The following is a 16,029-nucleotide window of genomic DNA, read 5'->3' on the forward strand; positions in this document are numbered from 1 at the left end:
TGCTGCTTCCTCTTCTTTATGGGAAACACTCCTCACAGTTCCTTGCAGCCTCTTGGTATTCCCCCATGGGAGACAGTCCTCCATGAGCGTCTCCAGCTAGTGTGAGGGTCTGCTGCCAGAATCGGTTCTCCCAGTGCCAAACTGGCCTGCCACCAGTCCTCCTTGGAGTCAGGGCCTCTTTCAGGATTCTCGGTGCTGCAACATTTGCCTCTCCCTAGCTCTTTGCCACATGGGTCTCTTCCCGCATGTCTCTGTGTTGTGGGGATTTCTGTGGCTCTCTGCAGCCTGACCAATTGTCCACCAGTGCCCTCCAAGGATTGCAGGGTTTCAGCCTGCCAACTTGCCACGGGCCAAAAGGAAACAACTGTACTGGTGTGTCTCCCAGCCTTCTCCCCAGTCTCCTGGGTGACTGCATGGTTGCTGCTTCTTCTGACCTACCCTCTCCAAAACAAAAGAGCACTCCAAAATCAGAAGGCATTCCCAAAGGGGTTTCCCCTCTTAAATAGGTTTATTTGCAGAGACGCTGATTGGCACAACCTTGGCCAGAGACGGGGCCAAACTGGATTAAGGGCAGGGAAGAATTCAAGAAGCTTCTTAGAAGGGCAGTGCTAGCAGCCTCCTCCCCTGCTACTGAAACTGCACCAAACAAAGGTGGCAGCCTCCTTCCCACTACTGAAACTGTGCCAAATCCTAAACCACCACAGCCCCATACCACCTGCTATGGAGAGCATCAACTCTACAATTTTACCCAGCCAAAACCAGGAGTCACTAGATGCTCCAGGTCATAGCAGGAGCTTCCAGAATTTAAGGAGTTTTGGGAAGAAAAGTAGTTAATAGTGGCTTTTTGTACTAGTAAAGCTAACTTAAAAACCACCCCCCAAACACAAAACCCACAAACAAAAAATCACAAAGGCCCCTTGATGATATTATATTTTGATGATATTATATTTTGATGAAATTCAGAAATAATGTAATCTCTCAATTTTGTGTATGTAAGATCTCTTTCAAAAAAATCTCTCTCCCTCTGGAAATCTGTTGTTTTACTCTGTATAATGCAAGATGGAATGTGTTGTGCACAATTATGGCTACTGTATATAGGAGAAGAGCAAAGGTAAACCTGGTCTAAGCACTTCTCTCATTACTTAGGAAAAGGATTATTTATGGAATGAAAAAGTAATTGCATATTGTCAGATATTAAATAGAATTTTTGTATACTAACAATGTTACTGTCACTTTAGATGTTAGCCCTCAGTGTGCCTCACTGATTCTCAGATTTCCTTCACTGTTTACTGCAGATTGGGTAGTAGTGTCATCAGTCTCCAGGAACCTGAAATTGTTGATATTTGCCAGCTTCATAAATAATTACTTATGTATCAATGGACTTCTCATAGCAGCATTTTTTAACCAGCATGTTGACAAATCCTTGGGTTTTATTGCTGCAATTTATATCTTAGAGGCAGGATTAAAATTATGACATTAATGTGCGCTTCTTGTTTGTGGATTATGTAGAGGGTCGCAGAAACTCGCATGACCTGCCTTTTAAAGGAAATCTGTTTCTGCATTTGAGACAGAAATTCCTATCTATTTTAAGAGCAAGCATTTAGTTGTGCAAGAAGAATAGATCGAAGTAATCAGTTTCACAACTGCTGTTTAGATTTAAGGAATTCAGCATTTCTTGTAGCAGTCAAGGAGTGGAATGGAGTCCTGCGATTCCTCTAAAGCTGTACTTGATGGTTTTCCCTCTGATGTGGGTTCCTTAAATTTTTAATTTGCAACCATATTTTAAGAGAACTTTGAGGGTTTTGTAAATAGAGCAGTGGGTGGCCAATTCTTTCTATAGTTGCTTCATCATTATTTTAATATTAAGACATTGAATGTCAGCAGTACTTCAGAAGAAGAGTGTAACAAGGCACTGGGTGAATCTCAATTACTGTGTTCTGTATAGTTAATACGTGGCAGGTGTCAGCACTCTGTGGGAAGCTGCCTTTATTCTTGGCCTGTTTTTAAGTAACTGGCTTGAGTTAGTCTAGAAATGATTTAGAAAAAAAAATTACCTGTGCCAAAAAGTCTGATTCTTGAGAGGAATTTCCAAGGCTTTGTTCTTTGAAAGGCAAACTAGAAAACTAAAAAAGAAAAAAGTTTGATAATAAAGTTGCATGCTAATACTGTATGCCACTTCTAAATGGCTGTTTATCCATACAAGTGTTGCTCGTTTCGATTAAATGTGGAGTATTACTTAACTCATTCAAAATCCATTAAATGGGTAACATCCCATTTATAGTTTACGTAAGTGCAATAAACTCGTTCCTTCTGTCTCTTTAGTGCAGACTTAAACTGACCTGATGTGAAAATCTACAGGAATGAGTTGTCAGGAGGTGAACTTCGTCACCTTGGTGCAATTTGGTTTTCATTTTCTTCACCATTCTTCTAGTGTATATCTCCATGACAAGAGCATGGTTTCAGGGTTTTGGGGTGGTTTTTTTGACTGCTTTCCATATCCGTAGTTCTTACTCAGTCTTCAGGGTTGTCTTTTGAAAAGGAAATATTTCTTCTACTTTCAGGCTCATCTACTTCTAGTGATCCCATATGGTCTGGCCATTCACCACCACCTCATCAAGAAAATTGGGTCAGTTTTGCAGATACCCCACCAACCAGTGCTCTTTTAGCCATGCATCCTGCTTCTGTCCAGGTGTGACACTTTATTGGTATTTGATTTGCTTCATTCAGATTGACGTTGCAATCCTTTTTTTAATTTAATAATTTTCATTGCAGATGTTTATTGTGTATCTGTGCTGTAGTCTGTTCAGCGCTTTTTACCTGACAGATGCTTGTTTCATCGGGTTGGCTTCATTTGGAGTCCTTAACTGAAAGCTATGAATTTAAAAAATAGCAACAATGATGACTTTAAAACATTTGTGTTTAGCTTTTTTGCATCTGTGCCATGCTTTTTTTTTCTGCTTGCATACCTGCAGTCATTCCTATCCATATGTATCAGTGTGCAAAAATACCCTGTCCTTATCCTGTAGATGCAATCTGCTGATGGTTTCATGCAGCTTTTGAACTGCTGTGAAATGTAACTATGCTTTAATTTTTGAAGGTAAGAAGCTGAGAATTCATAGAAGCATTTTAGGTAGATAATACTGAGGAAAAATATTTCATTTCAGGACCAGACAACAGTACGAACTGTAGCATCAGCTACAACAACAAATGAAATTCGTAGGCAATCAAGTAGTTACGATGACCCCTGGAAAATAACTGATGAACAAAGGCAGTATTATGTTAATCAGTTTAAAACCATTCAACCTGATCTAAATGGATTTATACCAGGTAAGTTACTTTTTAAAAATGTAATGGTGGGTGCAGCGGTGTTGTTGCAGAGACTTTGTGTGCATAGGTTTCTATACTGTTTGGAAGAAAGTTTTGCATTTTACTGATAATGCTCTATTAAACTGTAGTGTAAATCAAGAAAGGACTTCAAACTAATTTGCCTATTTCCTGCCTTTAACCCTAGTAATTAGTGCTATTTTTCCCCAAACCTCTGCTAAGTAGCTCATCTCCTTTACCATAACTCTAAGTCTTCTAATGATTTAACTTTAAATATTAAAAATGGTTGTTGTAACTTTTCAGGATCAGCAGCTAAAGAATTTTTCACTAAGTCAAAACTACCTATTCTTGAACTTTCTCATATTTGGTAAGTGTGATGTGTCTTTATTTGGGATAATTATTTAGAAAGATGACAGCTGTCTGGCAGTCATCATATAATCTGCTTACTAGAAGGTGTAATTAAGTAGAATTTCACTAGTACTCTGGTATGTTCAGTCCTACTCACATTTATGCCAGTATTACTTTAGTGGGCTCTAATGGGTCTAGGCTGGCACTGTTTAAAAAATTTTTCTGCTGTTGAAAAAATTTCAAGCACTACAGAGTAAGGAGTAATTTATTTGAGATTTTTATTGTTAAAAGTTGCATTTAAATTTAAATTAAATCCTTATCTATATTTATTCAAGTCTAAGTTTAAATGAAATGTACAAATGTAAATGTTTTTAAGTGCACTTAGTGTGACTTGATGACAAATTTCACTTTGGTGAAAAGATTTGATCTTTCTTTCGGTGTAAAGATTTCTAATTCGGGTATTTTCCCATTTAAAATAAATCATGCTGCCTCAGCACTATTGTTTCTTTAGTATACCTTGTGAAAAATCTGAGGCCAATAGTACTGTGTAGTACTGTCTTAAATGAGTTAAAAACCTGGAGAGATAAAAGTTGGTTTAAATGATCTTTGAGCTCTAAGGAGTGTTATTACTGAAGGCTCATCTTCTTTGAAGACTAAAGCATGTAGCACTAATAGGAAGTGTTTGATAGGGTAAAATGAACTATAAACTGAATTCTTTGATCTTTTCAGTCGCATAGCAGTAGTATATCTTTTGGAAATAAAAACATTAAGAAATTGTATTTATACAAAGTTTTCCGTTTTAGGGAACTGTCAGATTTTGATAAAGATGGTGCACTAACACTGGACGAGTTCTGTGCTGCATTTCATCTGGTAGTTGCTAGGAAGAATGGGTATGATTTGCCAGAAAAGTTACCTGAAAGTTTAATGCCCAAACTGATTGATTTGGAAGACTCAACGGGTAAGACATGCTTCAGCACAAATTTCACTCTTCCCAAATGATGCTGTAGTTGTTAGGGTGTATCAGCAGACGTTTACAGGTTTGTGTCATGTGAGCGTGATGTATTAGTCAATATGAAGTAAAGCAACATGCTATTCTTAGAAATCTTAATTAGCACTCGGAGGGAGCTAATCTGAGCAAGTACGTATTTCTGTACAGGAGATGTTCTTTAGGAACAGTACACATGCTGACTGTCACATTTGGAAATACGGCCTGTGTCCTTTAAAGGTTAAGGAGAACACAATTGTCACAGGATGAATGTTATTCACAATCAGCTGTTGTATTCCGAATTCCCAACCCCGCTGTTCTTCAAACTTGCTTTCAAATGAAGGTGCTTTCTGTTCACCCTCACTTCTGAAAATATGGCATGAGTTCCTAAGTCGTGACGGTACTTGGAAGATACTCCCAGATTTAATGCTAGAGGTCAGAACTTGTAGTTTAAATATACAGGGTCTGTAACATGGATTTTTTTTTTTTTTTGTTCTAATCCTACTCCTGACTTGACAGCAGGCTTTAGCATCTATGCTTTAGCACCTCGACTTTCTGTGCACAGTCCTTTATGTCTGGGTGCTTCCAAATTAACCGCTGAATATATGAGTTTTGCTTATTGGTATGTGCCGACACTCAGTCCCATTACTGAAAAACAGACTACTGTTTCATGTAAATATAGTGTTTAAAAACAGGATGTTTGTGGCCATCTTCTTTTTTTTAATTTTAAAACAGATAAAAGAAACTGAATATTTAAAAACTGCTTTAGATTATAACAAGCAGCCTTTGCTTGGAAAGTCAGGTCGTACTGTGGGCACACAGGTACCATGATTTCTGAGGATTTTATTTCTTTTTACTAAATACTTCATAGGGGGTCTTTTCATACTGTGTTTGTAGGATGTCAGAGACTTTGATCTGACAGTTATTGATGAGTTCTTAAACTAGTTACCATGATTCTTACTACCTCTACTTTAATAATTAAACTATTTTTTGTGGGAGTGGCTTGGCTCCTCAGAGAACCTTTCCAACAGCTGTGAGTATGAGTAAGCATTTTGCTATAACAAAGATGTTTCTGAGAAATACGTACAGTTAATTGGGTGAATACTTCCCCATTCTGTTTATTTTCATGTTAAGGTGATGGCAAAGCAAGAATCTTGATAGGAAATGGAATAATGTTTATTTGTATAAACCATTGTTATTAAAAAAACCCCAAAACCAACTTTATCTGTACCTGATCATCTACCTCTTTTATTGGTAGTAGATTTCAAGGCTTTTATCAATTACTTGAAGTTATCTAGAAACTTTTTTAATGGGACATTAAACCAAAAAGTGTTACGTTTATTTTACAGGCAACTTTGTTAATATAAAACTTTGATTGTTTTCATGAGGTTCAAAGTGATCCTTAAATTTGAGGAGAAACTACTTTTAAAGTAGTAAAAAAATTTTCCTCTCCCCTCTGACATTAAAGGGAAGTTACACTGTTCTAGTTAATTTTTAAAGAGTACTGTGTAAGCTGGCCTAAAAATCCCCAAGAGTTCTGTTGAGTTTCATCCAATCAACTAGATTGGGTTTGTTTGGGTTTGGGGGTTTTTTGGGGTTTTTTGGGTTTTTTTGACCATCAGTATTGGAGGTACCTACTATTTTCTAGCACCTGATAAAACTTACCACCAAGACTTTTCTGTTGAATAAAATACTTAAGAAGTTATTGAAGTGGCCGTGGTTTTATGTGTAGTTACAACAGTCCAAATCTCCCGTATACGTTCACTATTTTAGTCTAAGTTAAAGTTACTTGTAGGTAACAGGTGTGGACTAATGTGCATGTTAAATTACATGGGTTCAACTTAAGGACTGTAAATCAGCCTAGAAAGATCAACCAGTTAAATTTCTGTGTTTATTTCTTCTTTTTTGTTCCCGTAAAACCTGTATTTCAATAAAGCTCACTGCCAACAGCCTTCTCAGACACAGAAACTGTGCAGTATGACACTAGTGTCCTTCTGAGTGCCTTTTTTTCATGGCATACAACTTTGTCAACAGAAGAAAACTGTTGGTGGTCTTCTGCTGACTGAAGCCTCAGTATGAGTAGAATCCTAGAATTGTTTAGGTTGGAAAAGACCTTTAAGATCGAGTCCAGCCATTAACCCATCACTGCCAAGTGAACCATATCCTTAAGCACCGCATATCACAGAATGGTAGGGGTTGGAAGGGACCTCTAGAGATCATCTAGTCTAACCCCCCTGCTAAAGCAGGTTTGCTTAGAGCAGGTTGCACAGGACTGCATCCAGGCAGGTGTTCAGTATCTCCAGAGCAAGAGACTCCACAATCTCTCTGGGCAGCCTGTTTCAGTGCTCTGTCACTCTCAAAGACAACATTCACATGTCTTTTAAATACTTCCAAGGATGGTGACTCCATCGCTTCCCTGGGCAGCCTGTTCCAATGCTTGACATCCTTGAGTGAAAAAATTTTTCGTAAAGTCCAACCTAATCCTCTCCTGGTGTAACTTGAGGCTGGTTCCACTCTCCCCATCACTTTTTGCTTGGGAGAAGAGACAAACACCCAGCGCACTACAACCTCTTTTCAGGTAGTTGTAGAAAGTGAGGTGGTCTCCCCTGAGCCTCCTTTTCTCAGGACTGAACAACTCTGGTTCCCTCAGCCACTCCTCATAAGACTTGTGCTCTAGACCCTTCACCAGCTTCGTTGTCCTTCTCTGGAATGCTCCAGCATTTTAATGTCCTTGTAGTGAGCGGCCCCAAACTGAATGCAGTATTGAAGTGCTGAGTGCAGGGGGACAAAAGCACTTTCCTAGTCCTACTTGCCACACTAGTCTTGTCTTATCCCTGATCGTGAAATCAGATGTTATGTATTTCTCTCACATGACGTAGACCTATTGTTTAATAAATTATTTATATAGTTGGTCATTTATCTTGTGTAGGACTAAGCCTCTACAGAATTTTCATAGAAAAAAATGTTAAATGAGGTGCTGATATCTTTCTGCTGACTAGAGAGAGAAACGAGGTGGTTTAAGTTCTTAGAATAATGTACATTTGAATGGGTTTAGTGTTTTGAATTGGATCATGTACTTCAGAGAATTATTTGGATTGCAGCAGCTCCACTCAAGATTTAGCATTGTGTTGTGGTACGTGGAGATCGGTAATGTCAGATCCTCAGAATGAGCGAGATCTGACTGCCTAAGAGCAGTCTGTGGAAGAAAATGGGAGCATGGAGTTGAACAGCTGTACAAATACTTCTCTAAGTGCTTCTACATTTATTTTATGAATCAAATACTGTTGATAGCATCTGCATAATTCTTTTTTGTTGCCAGCTGCTTTTTGCCTGAAGCAGGCATTAGATGCCGTTTCTATCTGGAACAATTTGTAAAGCCTTTTTCCCTAAAGGACAGTAGTACAAGGTACTAGGCGCTGGGCACACTTTTGGGAACTTTAGGTCTCAACCTGATGTCTAGCTATTTACAGGAAATTTACAAGACCTTCAAAATGTTAATGAGTTACTGGTTTCTGTGTGTAGCTTTTTTTCACGGCAGTAGCACCTCAGTTTCCCCTGGCATCAAGATGATAAAATTAATTTATTTCTGGACTTCAGTGTTTGGCTCTACTTAAGCTGTGCCTCTTGCAGTCCCCAGCAGCACTTCAAAGACAAGAATGGGTTGCTGTTGGTTTTCAAAGGTGCAGTTGGTCATCATTGACTATTCAAGTGTTTCCGGTTCAATTTGACACTGGATTTGTTACGAATATCTTCTGAACGGGAAACAGCAGACAGAATATGGAGCTGTCATTGTGGAAGAGCAGGCTGCAGAGTTCAGCTCTTCAGGAGCCTGCAACCAGTCCTTTTTATAAATTTTAATCAATTTCTGGTGCAGTGTATCTCACGATATCCTTGTAGCAGTTGTCTTCAATCCCATATCTATCAAGCAGTCCTTTTAAATGGTAATTGAATTAAGCCAACTCTCCTCTTACGCAGTGTTTTGTGCTGTTCAGAGTTTTAATTCTTTGGACTACAAATGTCTTGTTAATATGGCCAGCTACTTACATCCACTCTTTCAACGGTCCCTGTTACTTAACATTATACAGTTGTCATCTGATCTTCATGTTTTTTGAGGCTTTCGATGCACTGCTTTGGCTTGTATTGTGGAATCTAGCAAGATCCTGTAAGCAGGATTTTACTGTGTATGCAGAACGCTTAATCTGCTGTTCAGATTTACTTTACCCAATTCTCTTACATTTTGGGCAGAACAAAAATAAGTGAGCTGCATCATGAAAAATTGTGCAGCTCTGAAGGAGTGTTCCTGTACTTCCTGAAAGCCCAGAAAAAACTGAAATAACAGTAACAACGTACCCTTGCAGCGTGACAGCTGCTAAACTTGTTCCATTTGCAAAATGTATTGAGTGGAAACACCATCGTTTTAGTAAGAAGGCTTAAAATACTTGTTGGGGAATAATCGAAGGGAATGGTTTTCTTCATCTCTCTTCATATTTTGGTTTGTGTTTGCATTGATAGACTGCTCCCTTTTTCTTTATTTGCTTTAACTTTTCATGTAAAGAAGTATTTCATTCTGTAAGAGAAACTTCTTAGTGCTGGATTTGATGTAGTAAACATTAGTGCAAAGTTATTTTCTCATAATTTAAGAAAAGTTTATTTTTTTGTACATATAATAAAAATCTAAAAATGCTGTTTAAAAACCAAAGTACAGGGACATAGTATCGGTGCAATGGAATCTTCAAAGTCCAATTTTCAGAAAGGTCCTCAAAATAGGAGTAGCACCTGATAAATAGTGTATTTGTCTTGAATGAGCGGGTTTTGTCTGCTGCTAAGTGTTTACTTGGAAAAGGTGAAACCAAAGGGTACTTTTGCACTTTCCATGACTTGTAAGCAGCTCTTCTGAGAATAAACTGAATGCAATTCATGATTGTGGTTTATAGTGATTCCTGTCGTTTCAGAAGTTGGAGAACAGAGTGGTGAGGTAGGTTACTCCAGCTCTCCAGCAGAAGCACCTCCAAGCAAGTCTCCATCAATGCCATCCCTAAACCAGACCTGGCCAGAATTGAATCAGAGCAGTGAGGTTAGCACCTTTATTTAAGAGTTATTTCATTGCCGGTCAATAAATCAGCTGTGTGTGCATCCATAACTCATCATAAGTGAATTGTCGATAACATTGTGAAAAAGTTAACAGGACAGTAGACACAGGAACATTCTATGTATGTTACATTGCAAAAAAAGATGATGTTTTCCTTCTGATTTTTCTGTCTCACTGTGAGATGAGCTAATATTTAAAATGTTGTCATTAAAGGTAATTAAACTTTATATTAATCACAAAATTATCTCATAACCTTTATTGGAAATGTTTAATTTCTGTTTTTTCCTTTAGAGTGGGTTTTTGCTTGGGTTTTTTTGTTACCTCTGAAGGGCTTTTATAGCCAATACTGCAATGACCAGATCCATCCATATAAATTTCTGATGGATCTGGTTGTTCAGACCTGTTTCTTGATGAAATTTTACCCTGAAATATAAAATATCTCACCAGTAATGTAAAGAAGTCAAAGCTCTGCATTTGTTTCACAAGCAAGGACTCAAAGTTGAACCTGAAACCAACCGTTGGCTGAATTTATTTAAAATTTAAGTTTTTACTGTTACAAACTGCTACTCTATCATCCTTTACCATATGTATTTGCTATATAAACAGTCTTACACAGTAAAGCTATATTTCATCAGAATTTGAAACTGAAGGTGCCAAACAGGATTTTGTTTTTTCCCCACAAATGTCCATTGTTCAAGAAGTCTGTAAGGGTTTGATTCCTAGAGGTCTGTCTTGTTGCTCTGTTTTAATATTTTTGCCTTTGACTTAGGATAAACCAGTATTTTATTGTAAGAGCTACGTTAGAGACTCAGATGAATTCCTGACTACAGTCACACTGTGAAGACATTGTAGGCTTATTTTCCGATATAAAGGGAGAAAAAAGGAAAAATATGGAAATTATTTTTTGGAAACTCTTTTTAATAATCTGAGACTCTCAAGAAGAATCTAAAACTTGTTTTAACATCTAAGATAGTTGTGTCAGTAGCCGAGTATTCTTACCTGCTTCTCTTACTGACAGAGCTTTTTGTGACTTTCTTCATTAAACTTCAAGTTACTAGAGGACTGGTAATTTAAGACTTATACAAATCAAAGGAGAGTCAGAATGAAACAGAAAATAAGCAAATTTTTAAGATTAAGGTTAGGAGCAGAGGAAACATTCTTTCTCTCTCCAGAGGAAGGGCTTTGTAAAGTCTGCAGTTCCTCTTAAGGGCAAATGCTGGCCTCACAGTGATGTCCTTCCCAGATAAAAAACGTAGGAAATGATTTAGTGATTCTTATTTGTTCTCTTTGTCAGAGTGACTCTTAGACCGCTGGTAGGAAGCTGTGTTTTAGAAGGGAGGAGAGCAGATACTCAATTGTTGTTGAAAGGCCGTACATGCCTACAACTATTAAAATTTGCATTGATACATCCCCTCGTGTTTGCAATAAAGATTTAATAACCTAATCATTTGGTAAGCTGCATTGTGACTCAGCAGATACCTTAGGTGTCCAGTGCAACTCAAACCCGTTGAACAGGGTAATAGCATTAGTAGAACAAAGTTAATGACAATTCTGTGAGCCAAAATCTTGCCTTGCACAACTGACTTTGTCCATTCAGATAAATAATACAGTACTTTTTTTCTGAAAATCTACTAAAACTGTAAGAGGTTTGGAAAAGTTCTCACACTAAATATACTACCAGATACTAACTATACTGAGTTGAACATTTATTAAATGTTTCGTTCTAACACAAAAGAATTTCTTATTTCTCGTCTATATTGCTGTGCATGCTTCTTGCTCCTCAGCATTTTCTTTCAGCGTGAGTCAGGTCAAAGTCCTCAAGGTTTTAATGCCATGAAAAAATTTCTGGTATTAGTGCAGGCACCAGTCTAATTGTTTCCCCTTTGAACCTCTTAGAACTGTCATCAACAAAGGAATTGATTGAAAAAGCTGTGCATCTTTGCATCATCTGCCTTTGCAGGCAGTTTCACCCTCATTAGTTTCAGAAGTGTTAATTACTCTGTTCTGTCTGGCTCGTAGCTGCTTTTTTAGACTCTGGTTGACGGGTTCAGTTACTTTAAAGTCACGAGTATGGACCAAGGTATCAAACTTCAGAATAAAGAGCATCGTGAAAGTCCAGCTAGCTGGATACTACATGCTTCACATTCTCATCTCTTCGCTCATCACTTCTTTCTAACTTCAGATATCTTTACCATCTAGACTCAAGGCTAAGCACTTAATTCTGAAAGCTTAAAAAAAACCTGAAAAACCACCTGAATTTTTGTTGAAACCAGTCTAGTCATAGGGTCATTAGCTTTGACACAGATAGAGACATTTGCTTTTGAGTTCACAGCTGTTAGACCTTGTTTCAAAGTCTTGTTCTTTTAGTAACAAATCAGGTTGCTGTGATTTTTAGTTTCTAGTTATCAACCTTTTAGAAGTATTTTAAAAACATTTTTGCGAGTCTAGAAGACAGGTATTTTAGTTTCAGCTAGTAGGAGCAAATCAGTTGTATTCTCAATGCTCTTAAACCTTTCACAGAACTTGAGGTGCAGTCCAGTAGCTTTCTATCAACCAGCTAATTAGCGGTAATTAGCTTCTGGTAGTATTTCAGAATGGAGTACAATAGCATATTCCCCAGAGCAGGCAGGAGGTGTTGATGGTCATTTCTCTGAGCCCAGCTAGGGAGCCTGAGGACAAGCAATAAATGTCCTGCAGTTTGGCTTCAGAGAAGTAAAATCAGAGACAATTCAGAATCTATCTCTAAGAAATAATATTTTAGCATGATCTTAACCTTGACATGGATACTATATGCCTTTATGGAAGCTCTGAAAAATTAAGAATATCTCTGTAATCAAGTGCTCTATTTGCCAGTCTCACTGGTAACTTTGAAGCCACTGGCCAAATTGAGATTAAAAGGGTAGTGGTAGTCCTGAAGTAAATACTGATGCATGTTTCATGAAAATGAACAGCTGTGTAAATGCAAGAAGACAAACCTGGGAAAAGGCTGGGAGAATTTGTTCATTAAGTTTCTGACTTAGTATAACAGTAGCTCACTCAACAGGTTTGTATAGCTCCAAACTACTTGCAATGCTGCCCCTTTGTGAAGGGTTGGAATGACACAGAGATGAACTGATTAGAGTGGGAGTGCAACAGAGCAGTTAGAAAGGAAAAGCTTACATCCTTCCTAAAAAGGTTGTGTTAGATTCTGTCCATGAAGGGGTAATGTTACCTGTTTAAAAAACAAACAAACAAAAAAACCACTCCCACCCCCCAAATCCTCCGGGAAAAAAAAAGCCACCCCCAAAAATGTATGATCGGTATCCCATCATCTGCTTTAATTTAAAGTTTGAAATGAGGAGATAAGGCTCTGTCTCTACAAGGATCGAGACCATGCATGAAAACGCTTACAAATTTAGTTAATCTTTTTCTGAATGTAATTTCAGCAGATTGAAAACCGTTATTTAGGAATTCCCATAAAGAGTTATGTCTGAAGTAACTGGTTTAGATTAGGTTCACATACAGACCATTCATCAAATACAGTTCAGTGTAGAGGAGCGTGAGAGACTAAGTTGACTAATACCATATAGTTTGTCCTGTATCTCTGGAATAATTTACAATGATTTGCCTGTAGACACGGGACAGGAATATGGATTTGTTTTCACAACTATACTAACATTTTTGTCAAATTTTCTGAGCACTATGAATTTTGTATTTGTAATTTTTGTTGTAGTGTTTGAAGCTTGGATAATATTTACTTGTTATTTTACCAAAATATAAAAAGTTTAGCATTCCTATTGTGATTTTTAATCTGATTTCTGGATCACAGACTAATTTCATGTACTTTGTTGATCCAGTTGTGTCTGTAGCTTGACTTACTAAGCGTGAGGACTCTTAACAACCATGTATTGATACAGCATGCCTAGATCTTATAAAATTGTTCAGATTGACATATTTGCTTTTAGCAGTCAACAGTGTATTTTAATTTAATTCTTTCCCTTGTCAGTGATTTAGACTTGTAAAATTGCTCTTTTACAGCATAGAATCACTTCTCAGGGGTTGCACTGGCAAGCTGAACTGGTGTAATTGGAGCTCTCTCCTCAGTGTTCACTTCTATGAGATTTTTTAAGAAAATCACCATTTACAAAATACGTTTGAAAGTTGACAGCTACAAAGCTGAGAAACCTTTCCGTGGATTTTATAATTACAGATACACACAACACGTGTCACTGGTTTTATCTTTACAATATTTGAACAGCCTCACCACTTTTTTAACTGGTATGAATTTCACTGGCAAACATGAACTCTAAAGGTACTTCTGTGATAACTGCATTATCTTCATTATGAAATGTGAATGTGAAGATTAATTAATACTGACAGATAACAACCTTGATTGCACAACAGTCGCAGACTGAAATAGAGATGTGTACTAGTGTGCTTTCCAAGTCCAGTGCTGTCCAGTGCAGATACAGTACTTTCCAGTGCAACCTCTGAACTACTGTGCTAAATCTCCTCGGTGATCTTTTACTCCATCTTTCTCATCATGCTGACTTCTCTCCTCTGTCTGTTCAGCAGTGGGAGACATTTAGCGAACGCTCTTCAAGCTCACAAACTCTGACCCAATTTGATTCTAACATTGCACCAGCTGATCCTGTAAGTCAATCACTTAGCTTGCTTGTTTGAAATTAATTTTATTAACACTGAATTTCCATTCATTGTATTTAGCTGTTGTGCATGATTCCACGGACTGCTTTTTGGGGAATGGTGGCAGCCTTCTTAATTTTTTTGCTTATTTTAGGAATATACGTTTTCTATTAATATCTGAGTGCAAAGGATGCTTTTTCCCCTTGATTTTGATGTACTACAACACTGCTGTCAAAGCCTGTATTACACAGACATAACGTTTTTTGAGAATAGTTACAAGTCAGTGAAAGGGCCATTCCCCGTGATATACCAGTTCTGTTTTAGATTTTGTCTTCAGTGTTATTTTGTTTTACTCAAGCTGCAGAGCTCGATTTGCACAAACTCTTGGGAGCTGACAATGCCCATTTCACTGAAAAAACTCCTGAACTGTAGTGGGTGTGGTATTTCATATCCCTCATGTTCTCACCAAGTTACTTACTAATGAGGCTTGTGGTATTTCTCCAGCTAAACCTGAGCTGTTCTAATACTTTACTCGGTGAGGAGTGCTCTGAAGAATTATGTAGTTAAATACATTGCCAAGTTTGGGAGGCAGAAATTCACTACAGTGTTTCAAGTTCTGTTAGTTTTAAACTTCACGTTATGTGGCATTGAAGCAGTCCTGAGATGCAATCAAATTACTTCAGTATTTAGCTGCTGCTTTCATCCTGCTTTTCTTACAGATTTAATTACCACTGAGAGTATCCATTTTAATTTCATTAATTATAGTGTTAGTGTCCATTCGATTATATAACTAAGTATCATAGATGTACATAACACACATTTAACTGCTTTTAGTATTAAACAGGCCACTTCTCAAATGTATATTTATATATACGTTTATGTATATGTATATATTAAATACTTCAATTATGAGCCAGCCCTTTTTCATATGAGACACTTTTTTGGTTTAAATATACTGTATTTATAGTGTTTTACTGAGGTAAACATAATAGCAATCAGTTTAGAGTTGTTTCTTACTATGTAAGTGTTGTCAGTAACAAGCAGTCGCTATCTCATTTCCCTAATAAGAGAGTAATTAATTTTTGCACATAATTAGTAAATGACAGAAATCTGAAGTTTGACCTTTTTTCCCAGTACGTTGATAATCTAAAAGGTAGAACACTGATGATATATGGAAAACTCATAAATAGCCATATATGTGTCTATATATATGCATGTGTGTCTAAACAGAAATTCAATATAAACACAAAAAATATACTGGGAGATCACATTCTTGAGTTGTTTTCTTACAGTGCTTGTAGTTGAGAAAAATTGTAAAGATTGTTGAGCATTTTTAATGCTTGCTAAGGTAACAGACTTTGGGAATCTATACTTCAGAATCCTTACTTTCATATGAAAATAAGAACGAATATCAACAAACTTTCAGTAGCAGTGTGAAGACTTATTTTAGCACTCTCAGCAGTGATGCATAGATTTATTGAACAATTTTCCTAAAGGAGAGGATTGGCTTTCTCAAGCAGTTGTTAGTAACTAGAGTAAATTCATAGACCAGTTCTTTTCTCTTTTTGTGGGAAAAGCAGCTGCTTTGGAGGTAAAAAGTAAAACAGTACGTTTGTCTGTCAATCTGAGAACATAATTTGCCTGTTTTAAGTTTAAGTTG

At 37.3% G+C, this 16,029-nt stretch overlaps 1 protein-coding gene across 2 annotated transcripts in view; it reads left to right on the forward strand.

Moving 5' to 3' along the window:
• Nucleotides 1–16,029, forward strand: part of REPS1 (RALBP1 associated Eps domain containing 1) — a 46,841-nt gene that overhangs the window by 16,833 nt on the left and 13,979 nt on the right. The window contains exons 4-9 of one of the 2 annotated variants that reach the window (XM_010137110.1): nt 2,562–2,689; nt 3,165–3,327; nt 3,628–3,691; nt 4,476–4,630; nt 9,610–9,731; nt 14,298–14,378. In XM_010137110.1, coding sequence (XP_010135412.1) covers nt 2,562–2,689; nt 3,165–3,327; nt 3,628–3,691; nt 4,476–4,630; nt 9,610–9,731; nt 14,298–14,378 — 713 coding nt within the window. The remainder of the gene's footprint in view (nt 1–2,561; nt 2,690–3,164; nt 3,328–3,627; nt 3,692–4,475; nt 4,631–9,609; nt 9,732–14,297; nt 14,379–16,029) is intronic. The other variant, XM_010137109.1, reaches the window with a different exon arrangement.

This window comes from Buceros rhinoceros, unplaced genomic scaffold, assembly GCF_000710305.1.
Source record: "Buceros rhinoceros silvestris isolate BGI_N320 unplaced genomic scaffold, ASM71030v1 scaffold7915, whole genome shotgun sequence".
Lineage (NCBI taxonomy): Eukaryota > Metazoa > Chordata > Aves > Bucerotiformes > Bucerotidae > Buceros > Buceros rhinoceros.